Source organism: Oncorhynchus kisutch, linkage group LG11 (assembly GCF_002021735.2).
Source record: "Oncorhynchus kisutch isolate 150728-3 linkage group LG11, Okis_V2, whole genome shotgun sequence".
Classification (NCBI taxonomy): domain Eukaryota; kingdom Metazoa; phylum Chordata; class Actinopteri; order Salmoniformes; family Salmonidae; genus Oncorhynchus; species Oncorhynchus kisutch.
In genome coordinates this window covers 26,445,726-26,462,480 of record NC_034184.2, presented here as the reverse complement: position 1 = coordinate 26,462,480, position 16,755 = coordinate 26,445,726, and the positions used below count along the sequence as shown (strand labels likewise).

Here is a 16,755-nt window from a genome sequence, read left to right as displayed (position 1 = left end):
AAATAAACACTTTTGACCTGTTCAAACACACTCACTCTTAATATCAGTATAGTTTGTATTGTCTAAACTCTGGGCCTTGCTGGTGGCCGTTCTGTTCTTGGGAGTACATTGAACGTGCAACCAACCAATGTATTTTCAGTAGGTACAGTTGGAAAATGTAGACTGTCACCACAGGGTTGGGTAGGTTACTTTGTAAATGCAATCTGTTACAGTTCCTAGTTACCTGTTCAAATTTGTAATCAGTATTTTTGGATTACCCAAACTCAGTCATGTAATCTGATTACATTCAGTTACTTCTAGATCACTTTCCCCTTAAGAGGCATTAGAAGAAGACAAAAATGTATGTTACCAATTGAACGACATCTATTGCAGGATAAATCAATGTTAAACTTTACGTAGCTGGCCATATATGGATGTTATATTTTACTTTACGGTTTGGATATGTAGGCCATCGCTTTCTACTACGTATAATAACACGATTAAATTAAAGCTTTACATTAAAAACCAAAGTCTATCAGAATTCCAGTCATTCCAATAAATGTTATACGCCTTGATCTTCAAGAATAGAACTCTTGGAAATATGGAAGTATAGATTAGCCATAATGTTTTACCTGAGCAGGACCCCAAAACTACGGACTTATTAGCCAGCCCTACTCTGTTGTTTATGATGTGGTTGTAATGGAGGACTGATTGGGCTCATTGATTCAATTTGAAAAATAAATGCTGCGCTCATGGAATGACATGCTTTGAGCACTACTGAAAAGTGCTATTTACATGTGAAAAATGAATGTCATATGCTGCATTTGCTATAGGCCTACTGTTTGTTGGTGACACTTTGATATCTTGATAATATGCCGCTGTTTAAAACAGAGCCGCCCAACTCTGTTTTGGTTCAAAGCAAAAATCCTTTCTGAATTTAAACGTAATCCTCAAAGTATTTATCTACTTTTCAAACCCGTCTGTAATCTGATTACCATATTTTTGCTGGTAACGTAACGGATTACATTGACCTTTTATTATGTGTAATCCGTTACTCCCCAACCCTGGTCACCACATAGACCTACATCACACTGAGTTACACAGTCTTTCCAAGAACACACCTAGTGTAAAAGAGCTGAGAACTCAAGAAACAGTGGATGTAAGTCTGAAACCTGAAAGCCAGTAGCAGAGAACGTTGGAGAGTCAGAGTGGTGGTGTCATGCCACCTGTTGGTGTGTAGTCAGATAGCAGTAGTAGTGTGTTAGTTAGGGCTAGGGTTAGAGGGGCTGTGGTTCATAGTGTGTGGTGTCTGCCCTTGGTTTGACCCCTACAGCAGGTCATGGCTCAGTAGTCATGAGGCCTTCCCCCATATAGACCCCCTCTAACAGGCCAGGAGGGGGACAAACCATCAAAGCCATGGTCATAGCGCCTACCTCGCCATAAGAAAGTAATGAAACCTGCCCTGGCCCAGCGCTCCTTCCCTCCATCTGCGATAAAACAGGAATGGAGCTCCAACATTTCCTGTCTCGCTTCAATAGAATTTATGGCACTCGGACAATCAGTCACGGCAATGAAACCGCTCAACCCTTCTCTACTTCTGCATCTCTCCTTTTTTCTCTCTCCTTTCTCTCTCTCACTCTCTGCATCTCTTTCTCTCTCTCTCTGCATCTCTTTCTCTCACTCTCTGCATCTCTTTCTCTCTTTCTATCAATGAATTTGTTTGATAGCTGAGGCCATGTTTTTTCTTTTACACGCTAAATAGTAAAGTGTGTGTGTTTCGTTTCCCCAGGCCCCAGGTGAGCCCAGGTCTGAGTGTTCCTTTATGCCCTACACCCCTCTACCCAGAGGCTCTAGAGACGGCAAGAACCACAAAGGTAAAGATTACACTTCCTTATGAGCCCTCTCTAGTCCTCACTCACATCAGATTTATTAGAGGGGGCATATACAATGTGGGTATATATATATATATATATATATATATATATATATATATATATATTATAGATACTCATTTAAGGGTTTTTCTTTATTGTTACTATTGTCTAGAATAACATCAAAACTATGAAATAACACATATGGAATAATGTAGTAACCAAAAAAGTGTTAAACAAATCAAATCAAACCATCTCAATTGGGTTGAGGTCGGGGGATTGTGGAGGCCAGGTCATCTGATGCAGCACTCCATCACTCTCCTTCTTGGTCAAATAGCCCTTGCACAGCCTGGAGGTGTGTTGGGTCATTGTTCTGTTGAAAAACAAATGATAGTCCCACGAAGCACAAACCAGATGGGATGGCGTATCTCTGCAGAATGCTGTGGTAGCCATGCTAGTTACGCTTGCCTTGAATTCTAAATAAATCACAGACAGTATCACCAACAAAGCACCCCCACACCTCCTCCTCCATGCTTCACGGTGGGAACCACACATGCGGAGATCATCCGTTCACCAACTCTGCATCCCACAAAGACACGTTGGTTGGAATAAAAAAGGTCACATTTTCAGACAAAAGGACAGATTTCCACCGGTCTAATGTCCATTGCTTGCTCGTGTTTCTTGGCCCAAGCAAGTCTCTTATTATTGGTGTCCATTAGCAGTAGTTTCTTTGCATAAATTTGACAATTTGATGAACAGTTGATGTTGAGATGTGTCTACTTGAACTCTGTGAAGCATTTATTTGGGCTGACATTTCTGATGCTGGTAACTCTAATTAACTTCTCCTCTGTAGCAGAGGTAACTCTGGGTCTTCCTTTCCTGTGGCGGTCCTCATGAAAGCCAGTTTAATCATAGCGCTTGATGGTTTTTCAAATCAAATCAAATCAAATTTTATTTGTCACATACACATGGTTAGCAGATGTTAATGCGAGTGTAGCGAAATGCTTGTGCTTCTAGTTCCGACAATGCAGTAATAACGAACAAGTAATCTAACTAACAATTCCAAAAACTACTGTCTTATACACAGTGTAAGGGGATAAAGAATATGTACATAAGGATATATGAATGAGTGATGGTACAGAGCAGCATAGGCAAGATACAGTAGATGATATCGCGTACAGTATATACATATGAGATGAGTATGTAAACCAAGTGGCATAGTTAAAGTGGCTAGTGATACATGTATTACATAAGGATGCAGTCGATGATATAGAGTACAGTATCTACGTATGCATATGAGATGAATAATGTAGGGTAAGTAACATTATATAAGGTAGCATTGTTTAAAGTGGCTAGTGATATATTTACATAATTTCCCATCAATTCCCATTATTAAAGTGGCTGGAGTAGAGTCAGTGTCATTGACAGTGTGTTGGCAGTAGCCACTCAATGTTAGTGGTGGCTGTTTAACAGTCTGATGGCCTTGAGATAGAAGCTGTTTTTCAGTCTCTCGGTCCCAGCTTTGATGCACCTGTACTGACCTCGCCTTCTGGATGACAGCGGGGTGAACAGGCAGTGGCTCGGGTGGTTGATGTCCTTGATGATCTTTATGGCCTTCCTGTAGCATCGAGTGGTGTAGGTGTCCTGGAGGGCAGGTAGTTTGCCCCCGGTGATGCGTTGTGCAGACCTCACTACCCTCTGGAGAGCCTTACGGTTGAGGGCGGTGCAGTTGCCATACCAGGCGGTGATACAGCCCGCCAGGATGCTCTCGATTGTGCATCTGTAGAAGTTTGTGAGTGCTTTTGGAGACAAGCCGAATTTCTTCAGCCTCCTGAGGTTGAAGAGGCGCTGCTGCGCCTTCCTCACGATGCTGTCTGTGTGAGTGGACCAATTCAGTTTGTCTGTGATGTGTATGCCGAGGACCTTAAAACTTGCTACCCTCTCCACTACTGTTCCATCGATGTGGATGGGGGGGTGTTCCCTCTGCTGTTTCCTGAAGTCCACAATCATCTCCTTAGTTTTGTTGACATTGAGTGTGAGGTTATTTTCCTGACACCACACTCCGAGGGCCCTCACCTCCTCCCTGTAGGCCGTCTCGTCGTTGTTGGTAATCAAGCCTACCACTGTTGTGTCGTCCTCAAACTTGAAGATTGAGTTGGAGGCGTGCGTGGCCACGCAGTCGTGGGTGAACAGGGAGTACAGGAGAGGGCTCAGAACGCACCCTTGTGGGGCCCCAGTGTTGAGGATCAGCGGGGAGGAGATGTTGTTGCCTACCCTCACCACCTGGGGGCGGCCCGTCAGGAAGTCCAGTACCCAGTTGCACAGGGCGGGGTCGAGACCCAGGGTTTTGCGACTGCACTTGAAGATTGACTGACCTTCGTGTCTTAAAGTAATGATAGACTGTCATTTGTCTTTGCTTATTTTAGCTGTTCTTGCCATAATATGGACTTACCAAATAGGGTTATCTTCTTTATACCCCCCTACCTTGTCACAACATAACTGTTTGGCTCAAACGGATTAAGAAGGAAATAATTTCCACAAATGAACTTTTAAGAAGGCACACCTGTTAATAGAAATGCATTCCAGGTGACTACCTGATGAGGCTTGTTGACTGAATACCAAGAGTGTGCAAAGCTGTCATCAAGGCAAAGGGTGGCAACTTTGAAGAATCTTAAATATAAAATATATTTATATATATATATATAAAATATATATATTAACACTTTTTTTGGTTACTACATGATTCAATCCAGGCTCCTGAGTGGCACAGCGGTCTAAAACACTGCATCTCAGTGCAAGAGGTGTCACTGCAATACCTGGTTCAAATCCAGGCTGCATCACATCCGGCTGTGATTTGGAGTCCCATAGGGCGGCGCACAATTGGTCCAGCGTCGCCCGGGGTTGGCAATCATTGTAAATAAGAATTTGTTCTTAACTGACTTGCCTAGTTAAATAAAGGTTAAGTAAAATAAATAAAAAGAAAATAATGGCCATTGTCTTTATGGGTTCCTTAAAGAGAACCCTCTTTGATAATATATATGAATATGCATGTTTTTCTTCTTATTGATTAACTGTAGTGAGAGAATAGTGGACTTGAGATTCATCTGGGATCATAATAGTGGTCAGTTTTCCCTCAGCTCATGTCTTTGAGTAGTTGAGGGATCCTGAAATGTATCTAGGTTTTGGTTCTGATTTTGATTCTGATGTGAGGGTGTGTATATGTGAACCATCAATGATGATATGTTGATGCTAGTCATTGTTTAGGCCTTATTCTGATCTAATAATGTGTGAAACAGATGACATTCTTTCACATGCATACCTCTGTACAATATAGATCAAACACATATTTTTCTCATCATCATAGACTAATGTATTTCTAAAGTTGACCCAGTTTTAGCAGAAAATATATGTATTATAATATATTAATGAGAAGCATTTGTTACACAGTTGCATTAATATCAAATGCATACATTTTATATGCATCTTTCTTACTGTAAATTATTATTTATTCTATTGTGTTGAATGGTATTATATTCTTAACTAAATGCACTGGTACATTCCTCTGTGTTGCTTGTCTCTCTCCTAGCTGCAGTAAGGCAGTCACTGTGCTGGCCAGGCTTGTAGTAGAAAGAAAAGGTGACCGGTTCTTTGTGTCTGTAGCGATGTTGTGTGAGTGGCCCTGAGGCCATTTTACCGGACCACACAGCAGGGCAGCAGGTTTAAACATGAGACATTCATCATGCTCTTTGTCTCCGCCATGCAAAACACTGCCGCTGTGATGCGCCCGACGCCATGGCAGCCAGCTCAAGAGGTCAACATTGAGCACCTCACACACATGGGGTCGCACACACCGCACATGCACACACACACACACACACACACACACACACACACGTACTCACACACAACCCTCCTCCCGTCCAGTGCCAAGGACAGATCTATTTCACAGTGGCTGACCAGCAGCTTTCCATGTGATGTAGGAAGAGGGACAGAGACAGTCCCAAATGGCACCCTATTCCTTTTATAGTGCACTACGTTTGACCAGGGCCCATAGGGACTAGGGTGCCATTTGGGACACAAGCGGAGAGACCCTGTGCTTTGTCAACATCAGGCCGGCCAGGGAACAGTCCATTAAAAGGTGAGGGGATCTGACATGTGAGATATTTCTCCCTCCCTCTTAGATCTGGGCCGTGGTGTGGTGACAGTCACCGTTTGTTATGTTTATGACGCGAGCGCTGCAGCCTTAGATAACACTGCCCTCATCTTCAAGCTTCACCTCCTCTTTATGCCCCCCGCCTCAGTCCGCCTTCAGCACGGCAGCCCACTTACTTCTCTATGCTTTTTAAACATACTGGATGAACTAAATGTGGGGGAGCAATCACGATAACTTTCTGTGCGTTCTTACCTTCTACGTACTTGCACTGTGAGATGAGGACGTTTCAGTAGAAACTGTTAACAAAACTGGTACACTAACGTCGTTATCACTGTAGAGATTTTAGTATGGTTTACAATCATTGTCATAATACTATAATATTATCATTACATGTTGCTGATAAAGTTCATTATCCCTTTGAATGAATCACCATATATTTGTATCAGTTATATTTAGGTGTGGTTTGATGAACCGTGGAGCAGGGATGTCTGTTTGTGTTAGCCCCTACATGGCCCTAGTTGGTGGGATGTAGCTAGGAAGTCTGACAGCCCCCTGTCTGCTGCAGAGAGAGCCTCTCCACACACACACACACACACACACACACACACAGACACACACACACACACACACACACACACACACGCACACACACACACACACACACACACACACACACACACACACACACACACACACACACACACACACACACACACACACACACACACACCTGTATAGGAGCCCCAGAGCCCAGGTGCCACTAGTAATTACTGCAGTCTGGAGCTCTAGGGAGGGGCCAGAGCTGGCAGGTCAGTGCCCAGGGGGAGAGGGGTGGAGAGTGGGGATACTGCTCCAGGAAAAGCCCCTGTCTGGGGGTGGCTGTGTGGCGGAGTCAGCCATGGACAAGACGAAAAGAGAGGAGACAAGGGAAGAAGAGGGTGGAGGGAGGGAGATGGTGGGAGGAAAGAGAGCGACACAGAAAGAAAGAAAGAAATATAGAAAGAAAGACTAAGAAAGAAAGAAAGAAAGAAAGAAAGAAAGAAAGAAAGAAAGAAAGAAAGAAAGAAAGAAAGAAAGAAAGAAAGAAAGAAAGAAAGAAAGAAAGAAAGAAAGAAAGAAAGAAAGAAAGAAAGAAAGAAAGAAAGAAAGAAAGAAAGAAAGAAAGAAAGAAAGAAAGAGAAAGAAAGAAAGAATAAATGAAAAAAGAAAAAGATTTGGAAACATAATAGCGGAAGATAGAGGAGAGTGAGCAATGAAGGAGGAGAGGGCAAGCAAGCTAGCAACTAAAAACAAGAGGTTAGGACAGGGAGAAAAAAGACGGGGAGACTGTGATGTGTCTTGGAACAGGCCAGGGTGACACAGAGTGGAGTAGTGACAGGTCTGGAGGCCTAGGGAGCAGAGTCACCACTAGAGACCTTAGGATCCTCCTCTGCTGTCAGCTCTGGTTTTAGCTGTCTGCCAGGCTGGCAGTCGGAGATTCAAAGTACTCTTCCCGACGACACCTCTAGTACGGAGCAGAGCGCTGTTTCAAAATGACTCTCACAATCAGAGTACAAGACACTTCTAATAACATTGTGGATTTGATCTCCCAAAGAGAGGCCTCAGACTAAAGTTTGTCCTCGCAACATACCTAAAATGGACAAATAACTGAGATGTTAAAGTACCTAATAATAAATACCTAGAGAGTTTGAATGGAGCATTACTCCATAATGGCTTACTGTAGTTAATAACGAATCAAGGTTGAGTTGTAATTAAAACCTGTCAAACATAATGTGTGTGATGGTCTAACAACAACATTTCATTATCTGACGATATCATGTTCTCAGAGATGGTTTATGCGATAGACCTTAGTGCAGTAGGCTTAAAACCTGTACAGTACCAGTCAAACGTCTGGACACACCTACTCATTCCAGGGTTTTTCTTTATTTTAACATTTTTTACATTGTAGAATAATGGTGAAGACATCAAAACTATGAAATAATACATGGAATCATGTAGTAACCAAAAGAGTGATAAAACAAATAATCTATGTTATTTTTGAGATTCTTCAAAGTAGCCACCCTTTGCCTTGATGACAGCTTTGCACACTCTTGACTTTCTCTCAGCCAACAACAAGCCCTTATGATGCTACCCATGTAATATATATATATATATATTTCTGTACTGCACTCTACAGTTGAAATACACTGTTTTACTTCCGGGTGATAGTTACAATTATCTACATATTTAGGCTAATATATTTCTCAGGCATCAGCCACTGCTCTTTAATGGATCAGACTGTTTGATGTGGTCCATCCTTCACAAGTGACAGGCCTAAATGAAAGGGATCCCAGTGTATAGACTGCTAAGTAAACAGAGAATAAACAAAGAGAAATGCCATGAGCCATGAAGCCTAGCTCAATGCTTTCATTCTGGGACTGCTTCCAGCTGCTTAGTATGTATGTATTTTAAATGGTACACAACTGCTATTAAAACCCCTGGAGGAAAGCAAGGCTTCAAAGCCTTCAAACCCCCTCACTTACTCAGACACACATGCTCACACACACACACACACACACACACTGACGACACCCATGGGAATTCTCACGCTTGCTGTACAGTTCACTTTTTTACACGATGGGGCGATCTGTAGATATACAGTTCTCAATAAACACGTGCACGCTCACAAACACACACACACACACTCCCTCACCACCAATACGGGGGGGAAACGGGAACGCATCCAAACTAAGAGTAAAGTGTTTTACAGTCGAAGCACAACAAATACACAAACATCTGGAAGCGTTCAGAGCAGAGCAGCAGAACCATTAGGGGGAGAGTTGGGTTTTGCCAAAATGGGGAAATGATGAGGAATGGGCTGTCAGGCCGTGCTGGAGAGACAGGGGAGAGGCCTGATGACAGAGCTCTGGATGAGAAGTACTGAGTGGGAGGGGGAGGGAGGAAGGGGGAAGGACAGAAAGAGAGAGAAAGATGGGTAAGATAGAGGGAGGTAAGGGGGTGGAAAGGGAGAGGTGGGAGAGGGAAGAGAAAGATGGAAATAGGGGACATAGAGAGAAAGGGGGAGGGATAAGTACTGTATATTCCAGCTCAGCAAGTCCTAGAGAGGTATACACCGGCTGGTAGCTATCCCTCCCTCCTTCCCTCCACCCCTCTCTCCCTCCATTATCAGACAGCTGGATGGGATGACTAATACACCGGCTGGTAGCTATCCCTCCCTCCTTCCCTCCACCCCTCTCTCCCTCCATTATCAGACAGCTGGATGGGATGACTAATACACCGGCTGGTAGCTATCCCTCCCTCCTTCCCTCCACCCCTCTCTCCCTCCATTATCAGACAGCTGGATGGGATGACTAATACACCGGCTGGTAGCTATCCCTCCCTCCTTCCCTCCACCCCTCTCTCCCTCCATTATCAGACAGCTGGATGGGATGACTAATACACCGGCTGGTAGCTATCCCTCCCTCCTTCCCTCCACCCCTTTCTCCCTCCATTATCAGACAGCTGGATGGGATGACTAATACACCGGCTGGTAGCTATCCCTCCCTCCTTCCCTCCACCCCTCTCTCCCTCCATTATCAGACAGCTGGATGGGATGACTAATACACCGGCTGGTAGCTATCCCTCCCTCCTTCCCTCCACCCCCTCTCCCTCCATTATCAGACAGCTGGATGGGATGACTAATACACCGGCTGGTAGCTATCCCTCCCTCCTTCCCTCCACCCCTCTCTCCCTCCATTATCAGACAGCTGGATGGGATGACTAATACACCGGCTGGTAGCTATCCCTCCCTCCTTCCCTCCACCCCTCTCTCCCTCCATTATCAGACAGCTGGATGGGATGACTAATACACCGGCTGGTAGCTATCCCTCCCTTCCTTCCCTCCACCCCTCTCTCCCTCCATTATCAGACAGCTGGATGGGATGACTAATACACCGGCTGGTAGCTATCCCTCCCTCCTTCCCTCCACCCCTCTCTCCCTCCATTATCAGACAGCTGGATGGGATGACTAATACACTGGCTGGTAGCTATCCCTCCCTCCTTCCCTCCACCCCTCTCTCCCTCCATTATCAGACAGCTGGATGGGATGACTAATACACCGGCTGGTAGCTATCCCTCCCTCCTTCCCCTCTCCCTCCATTATCAGACAGCTGGATGGGATGACTAATACACCGGCTGGTAGCTATCCCTCCCTCCTTCCCTCCACCCCTCTCTCCCTCCATTATCAGACAGCTGGATGGGATGACTAATACACCGGCTGGTAGCTATCCCTCCCTCCTTCCCTCCACCCCTCTCTCCCTCCATTATCAGACAGCTGGATGGGATGACTAATACACCGGCTGGTAGCTATCCCTCCCTCCTTCCCTCCACCCCTCTCTCCCTCCATTATCAGACAGCTGGATGGGATGACTAATACACCGGCTGGTAGCTATCCCTTCCTCCTTCCCTCCACCCCTCTCTCCCTCCATTATCAGACAGCTGGATGGGATGACTAATGCTTGATAAACTGATATTGTTGAGGATGGATTAGTCATTATGAAGAGGGGCCCTGGGACATTATCACTGTTTTTGACATTTTTGTTGTTAGAGCTTATGGAACGAGACTATGATTTAGATAAAAGACCAACTCCATCTTTTCTTCTCAAGCAAAGGATGATGACAGCATAACTAACATTGTTAAAATACAGGCATTAGTTTGAGTGTGAATAGGCTGTCATGAAGTCAGTCTATTTACCACAAAATTTACTTTCAAATTAGCTCACTAATGATTAATCCTAGGTTATTTAGACTGTGTGGTAAAGTCCTTGATACAACATGTTTGTCTCTATCATCGCCTTGCCTCAAAATAAATAAATGACTAACTTTCTATTTGATGTTTGTTTCACAACCTTTTAAGCAAATCTACCTAAAAAAAACACACCTGTCCCTCAGTTGATAATATTCCCTTTATCTTTGGCATAGCCTTGAGTATGGAAATGTTTGCCATAAACCTCCAGTGAGGGAAGGCAGAACACTCCTGCCAGACCCTATTAAAGGTTCTGTACGTGCTCTCAGAGACATTTACCTGCGTCTCTTAATGATTGTAGCAGGACCGCTTCTCCCCTGATAAACATCATTCTTAAACTTAAAGACCAATGCTGGCCGCCACCGTTACAGAACCAAATCTGTTGTTCAAATGGGAAATATGGATAAAAGCATAGAGAGATGAACTCTTCCAAGTCCACTTGCATTCCACAAGAAGTAGAGGAAGTTTGTGGATGACCTGTGGTCCTCCAGGAGGAACAGTGTTGAAGTCAATCCCCTGTGTATGTCTATTGCAAGGTGTACACGTGCTGTAGGTTTACAGTACGCCCTACAGTATTCACTGTGTGTATTAGGTGCAGTATTATGAATGCCCTAAGGACTGTATGGAGGCAAAGTGAATACCTCACACTGGAACAGACGGGTGATTCCACTCCAGTGTGAGCGGAAAATATATCCGATTGTTCTGGCAATTCTAACTTAGAAATGTAAAAGCATGTCAAACTTGTACTAATGAAGTTTCTATCACAAACCCTTTTTAGAGCCATACAAGCCTCCTTCCTGTAAGACCTTATGATCCACGAACTATACATGATACAGACACCTTGTTGTCATTATACTCCTTATAGTGGGATCTATCATATGGAGTATGTCTAGAAATGGCTAATTTTGAGATATTTCTATTAATATTTTTTATGTTGAATAAATGTATGTTGTATTTCAGAATGTAGACATACTCCATATGATAGAGCCCACTATAAGGAGTATAATGACAACAAGGTGTCTGTATCATGTATAGTTCGTGGATCATAAGGTCTTACAGGAGGCTTTTATAGGTCTAAAAAGGGCCTAAAATGGCCACTTTCATCATGATTTTCTCGTAAATGGTTTGTGATACTAATGTACAAAGCATGTCAAACATCCTTTCTCCCAATGAAGTTTCTATGTGAGAATTGCCAGAACAATCGGAGATACCAAAAATATTTCCCTCTGTCGGTTGCGTGGAACTCTCCAACTCTCCAAGTTAAATATTTCTTGAGCACATACCAATTCAGGGTAGTTCTACTTTTTGTCTTGTGTCTATTATAACCAAGTAGCTGATAAATGAAACCATGTGGATTTCGTCCTATGGAGCTCTAAGATCCTACAAACGAAACACTTTCAGAATTCTGTGTAACTGGATAATGCATATGAAGAATGACAAGTGAACTATGTTGACTACGGTTGCTTCTATGGGTTACACACTCTGAGACACACTGACAATATAAAGACATATGGCTTTAATCCCCAGATATGAGTTCACAAGTAATTGTCAAGTTTGATATTCTTGGAGGTGTTTGCCAGTTTGTGCGGCTGAAGAGGTGCTAAGGATCAGTTTTATAATGAATTAGTATTTTGTTACCATTAAATATATGGATATAAAATGTGCCAATAACTCACAACACAGGGATGTAATGAGCTCTCATAAAGAAAGAGATTGCCATCATGGTTGCTTATATCCACGTGCATATTTCAACCTCCGGGCTACACTTAGATTGGATCTCTAAAATATATAATGGACGAACAGGGAGGATTCCTTTTCCCAACAAAATATTGTGTAGTAATCACGTTCGCTTTGTGATGCCGTGTACCCCCATATGCTTTTGGTTTCCAAAACTAGTTCATGTAGGTTAATATGTTTTAATGATCTGGAGTCGGCTTGTAGGATAATTTCTTTAGGTCAACAACTGGTAAACATGTTCTCAGATCAAGGTAGGTCATGGGTCTGTTCTTGTGCGGTGAGAATCATGTTGGTATAACTATTACATTTAGGTTTGTTTTTCATTCAGTTTGAAGACATTGTCTCCTTTCTATTTTGAATTGAACATACATCTTTTACTTGAAAATACGTTACATTAGGTCCTACAAGTTTTCTGTGTCTTACAGCCTCAGGCACACAGCGAGCAGCTGCCAGCCATGAATATCTGCTCTTCCTCTGTGATGCGCGGCTCTGTTGCCTTTATCAGAGGGAGATGATGTGATGTTATTCTTCCCAGGAGTGGATTGGCTCTGCAACATGAATAGCCATTAGTGCAGGGCTATGGAGATGGATGAGATGAGGGAAAGCGAGGGAGAGCGAAGGGGAACCGGGCCCTGAAATCCCTCACCGCATGTCCAAAACACACCATACTCCTCTGTCCTCTCCTCTTCTCGCTGGGAGAAATGATGATGAGAGCTCATTTTTGGAGGCAGGCCCTGAATATCCCTGTTATTATTATAGAGAACTGGAACACACTGGGGTTGCGTCCCAAATGGCACCCTATTCCCTATGTAGTGCATTACTTTTGACCAGGACCCATATGGCTCCGGTCGAAAGTAGTGCACGATATACAGTGCCTTCAGAACGTATTTACACCCCCTGCCTTTTTCCACATTTTGTTGTGTTACAGTCTGAATTGTATTGTAAATACGAGTAGAAAATGTTTCTAAACACTTGTACATTCATGTGGATGCTACCATGATTACAGATAATCCTGAATGAAAGGTGAATAATGATTAGTGAGAAAGTTACAGACGCACAAATATCATACCCCCAAGACATGCTAACCTCTCACCATTACAATAACAGGGGAAGGTAGCATTTTTTTGGGGGGGGGTGTATGATATTTGTGCATTTTTGGGGCGTACTGTAGGACTTTTTGTTCCCTAAATCCTAGAGGAAAACCTGCTTTAGTCTGCTTTCCACCAGACACGGGGAGATGAATTCACCTTTCAGCAGGACAATAACCAAAAACACAAGGCCAAATCTATACTGGAGTTGCTCACCAAAAAGTCAGTTAATGTTCTTGAGTGGCCTAGTTACAGTTTTGGCTTAAATCTGCTTGAAAATCTATGGCAAGACCTGAAAATTGTTGTCTTGCAATGATCAACACCCAATTTGGCAGAGCTTGAAGAATTTTGAAAAGAATGGGCAAATGTTGCACAATCCAGCTGTGGAAAGCTCTTAAGAGACTTACCCAGAAAGACTCACAGCTGTAATCACTACCAAATGTGACTCTGACATGTATTGACTCAGGGGGTTGAATACTTACAGTGCCGGGAAAAAGTATTTGCGCCCTTTCAGATTTGTTCTATTTTTGCATATTTTTGATACTTAATGTTATTAGATCTTCAACCAAAACCTAATATTAGACAAAGTGAAATGTTAGAATGTTTCTTCAACTTTGAGATTACAGAGTATTTTGTGTAGATCGTTCACAAAAAAATGACAATTAATTCCATTTTAATCCCACTTTGTAACATAACAAAAGGTGGAACAAGTCAATGGGTGTGAATCCTTTCTGAAGGCACTATAGGGAATAGGGTGCCATTTGGGACACATCCTGGAAGTCACGGGCCGTTCTTTCTCTCTGTTAGACAGAAGGCTGGGGCTCGGCTAGATTAAAACCTTCTTAACTTCACTGACAGTTTCAACTGCTGAACTCTGCTCTAAACTGCTTTGAGAATACTGCTTTCTACCAAGTGTCATTTTCTTGCATTTTGCAGATTGTACTCTCCTCTCTCTCTCTCATTCTGAATAATTCTGTTTGTGCTCGGTTCGGGGGAAATGTCAGTGACACTATTGTTTTTACCTTGCTGTTTGATGTAGTCGAAGGAGTCTCTTGAGGAGCTGAGTTCTGAAAACTGATGTTGAAAGTATACAGGTAGAACTGCAAGTGGAAAGATGACACCGTCAAGTTTTGTGTCAAGATTTTTGGGGATTTCGTTTAAAAAATATTTAATTTAGAAGATATTTGTTTATTTTTTTTCACTTTGTGAATAATAAAAAGTGAATGTGTTTTCTTTTTGATATTTCATCTTAATAAGACGTGTTTAAGTCATGTGGAAGATGTGCTGAATTTGTTTTGACTAAAATACTATAACAGTTTGTGGATGGTGGTGCCACTTAAGTTTAGAGATCAAATGAAATGTTTGATTCAAGAAACTGTTATTATTTCAACCAACAAAAAATCTGAGTCCTACTGATCTCCGTATTCATCTGGTGCGAAAAGATAATCATCTGGTGCGAAAAGATAATGATCTGTACTGTATGTACAATGTTCTTTACCATTCATTGTACAGATAGAGCATCACTCCCAACAGCAGTACACAGCATATTGCTTGGCTTATGGACTTCAAGGGACATTTCAGAATGTTTCAGTTTCATTTTCATCAACCTCCTGTGGTTTCTATGTTTGGTAGTAAAACAGATAGAGGAAGATATGTGTTTCCAATGACATCATCGGTGTGCATTGTGTGATTTTTAACCAATTATGAGTTGGTATTACCTACTAATTGTCTACTAATTGGTTGATGATGTCATTGGAAACACTTATCTTCCTCAATCTTTTTTTTACTACAAAACACAAAACATAGAAAGGAGCTGGAGATGATGAAAATGAAGTAGAACATTTGAGAAATGTTCCTTTAATACTCTCAGCAGTGTTGGAACACCAATCCTCCTAAATCTGTATCTGCTGTGACCATTACAGACAGGACAAATGTTATTTACACAAGTACAACACTCATAAGTGTGAACCAATACCGGGGCGTCTACTGAGAAGCTGTCAGGGAGATAGACAGACAAGGACATGAGTTCTTGCCAACCTAGGCCCAGGCCCGGCCCATTCTGCAATAACATCCCTCTGGTACTTCTGGATCTGGTCCAATTCCCAGTATCACTGGTCAGTTTCAGTGACAGCGAATTGACAAAGCATATATCAGCCCGAATGGATAGGCCACATTGCTGTTAGAAACCAGCTCTGAAAGCAGATTGCTTACGCAAGTCAAACTATTATTCATGTTCCACTGTGATTTGTGACTGTGACCGGGGACATTTGAGATGTGGTCTAGTGTTTCCCAGCATTACTTTTAGTCCCTGCCAGAAGTTAGCTAGAGCAGGTCTGCGGCAGTTTTCTCTCCCTGGTTTGGAAACACAGGAGTCCATCAAGGTAATTTATGACAGTGGAGGCTAGCCAGATGGTTTGGATATTTTTACAGCAGGATCGATGGAGGGTCCTCCAGTTTCTCCTGTGTGAAATGGATGTCTCAGTGTGTAGTGTGAACCGCTGTAAGGACCTTTTTACCCATCATGAAGAAGATGAAGAGCTACTAATGTGTTAGCAGATGCTAGGTCACTGGTCACACTGGAGGGAGAGAGGGATCAGAGACCAGTGAACTCTACTGGCATTATTAATGCCATCATGCAGCTAGGTCATTGGCAATTCATCTTTATGTAGAGTTGTTTATCACATAAAACATTCTAAGTGAACAGCCATGAGTTTGTGAGTTTGAAATGTTTAACTCTAATTTTATTTTTGTAGCCTGATTTTGTTTGAATGAACTGTGAATTAATTCAGAGTTACCTTCTATAATTCTAGATTAATGTAGTACTACTTGTCAATCACACTCACTAAACGCAAGATGAAAATATGTCTTAAATCTAATCAGGTTAGCATGTCTTTTTTAATGCAATCGGCTCCCTCTCAGTTAATCATAATTTGGTGGTTTCTCTTACCCCAATGGATAAAGGACATCACCATGCATTTTTGTCATGCTCACTCATAAAAGTCATGAGGCATGCCATATAACAATCAGAGCTTTGAGAGAGGGAGGGAGCGTTGTTAATCTAGTAGCTACACAGCTACTGTACATGAAATAATGATTATAGAGGCTTGTTGTTAAGAGCAGGAGTACATTTATAAGTGACACATC

The 16,755-nt window shown here is 42.6% G+C and overlaps 1 protein-coding gene across 1 annotated transcript in view; it reads left to right on the top strand.

Moving 5' to 3' along the window:
• lrmda (leucine rich melanocyte differentiation associated) overlaps positions 1-16,755 on the top strand; it is a 375,202-nt gene that overhangs the window by 338,061 nt on the left and 20,386 nt on the right. The window contains exon 6 of the mRNA XM_020495368.2: positions 1,769-1,853. Coding sequence (XP_020350957.1) covers positions 1,769-1,853 — 85 coding nt within the window. The remainder of the gene's footprint in view (positions 1-1,768; positions 1,854-16,755) is intronic.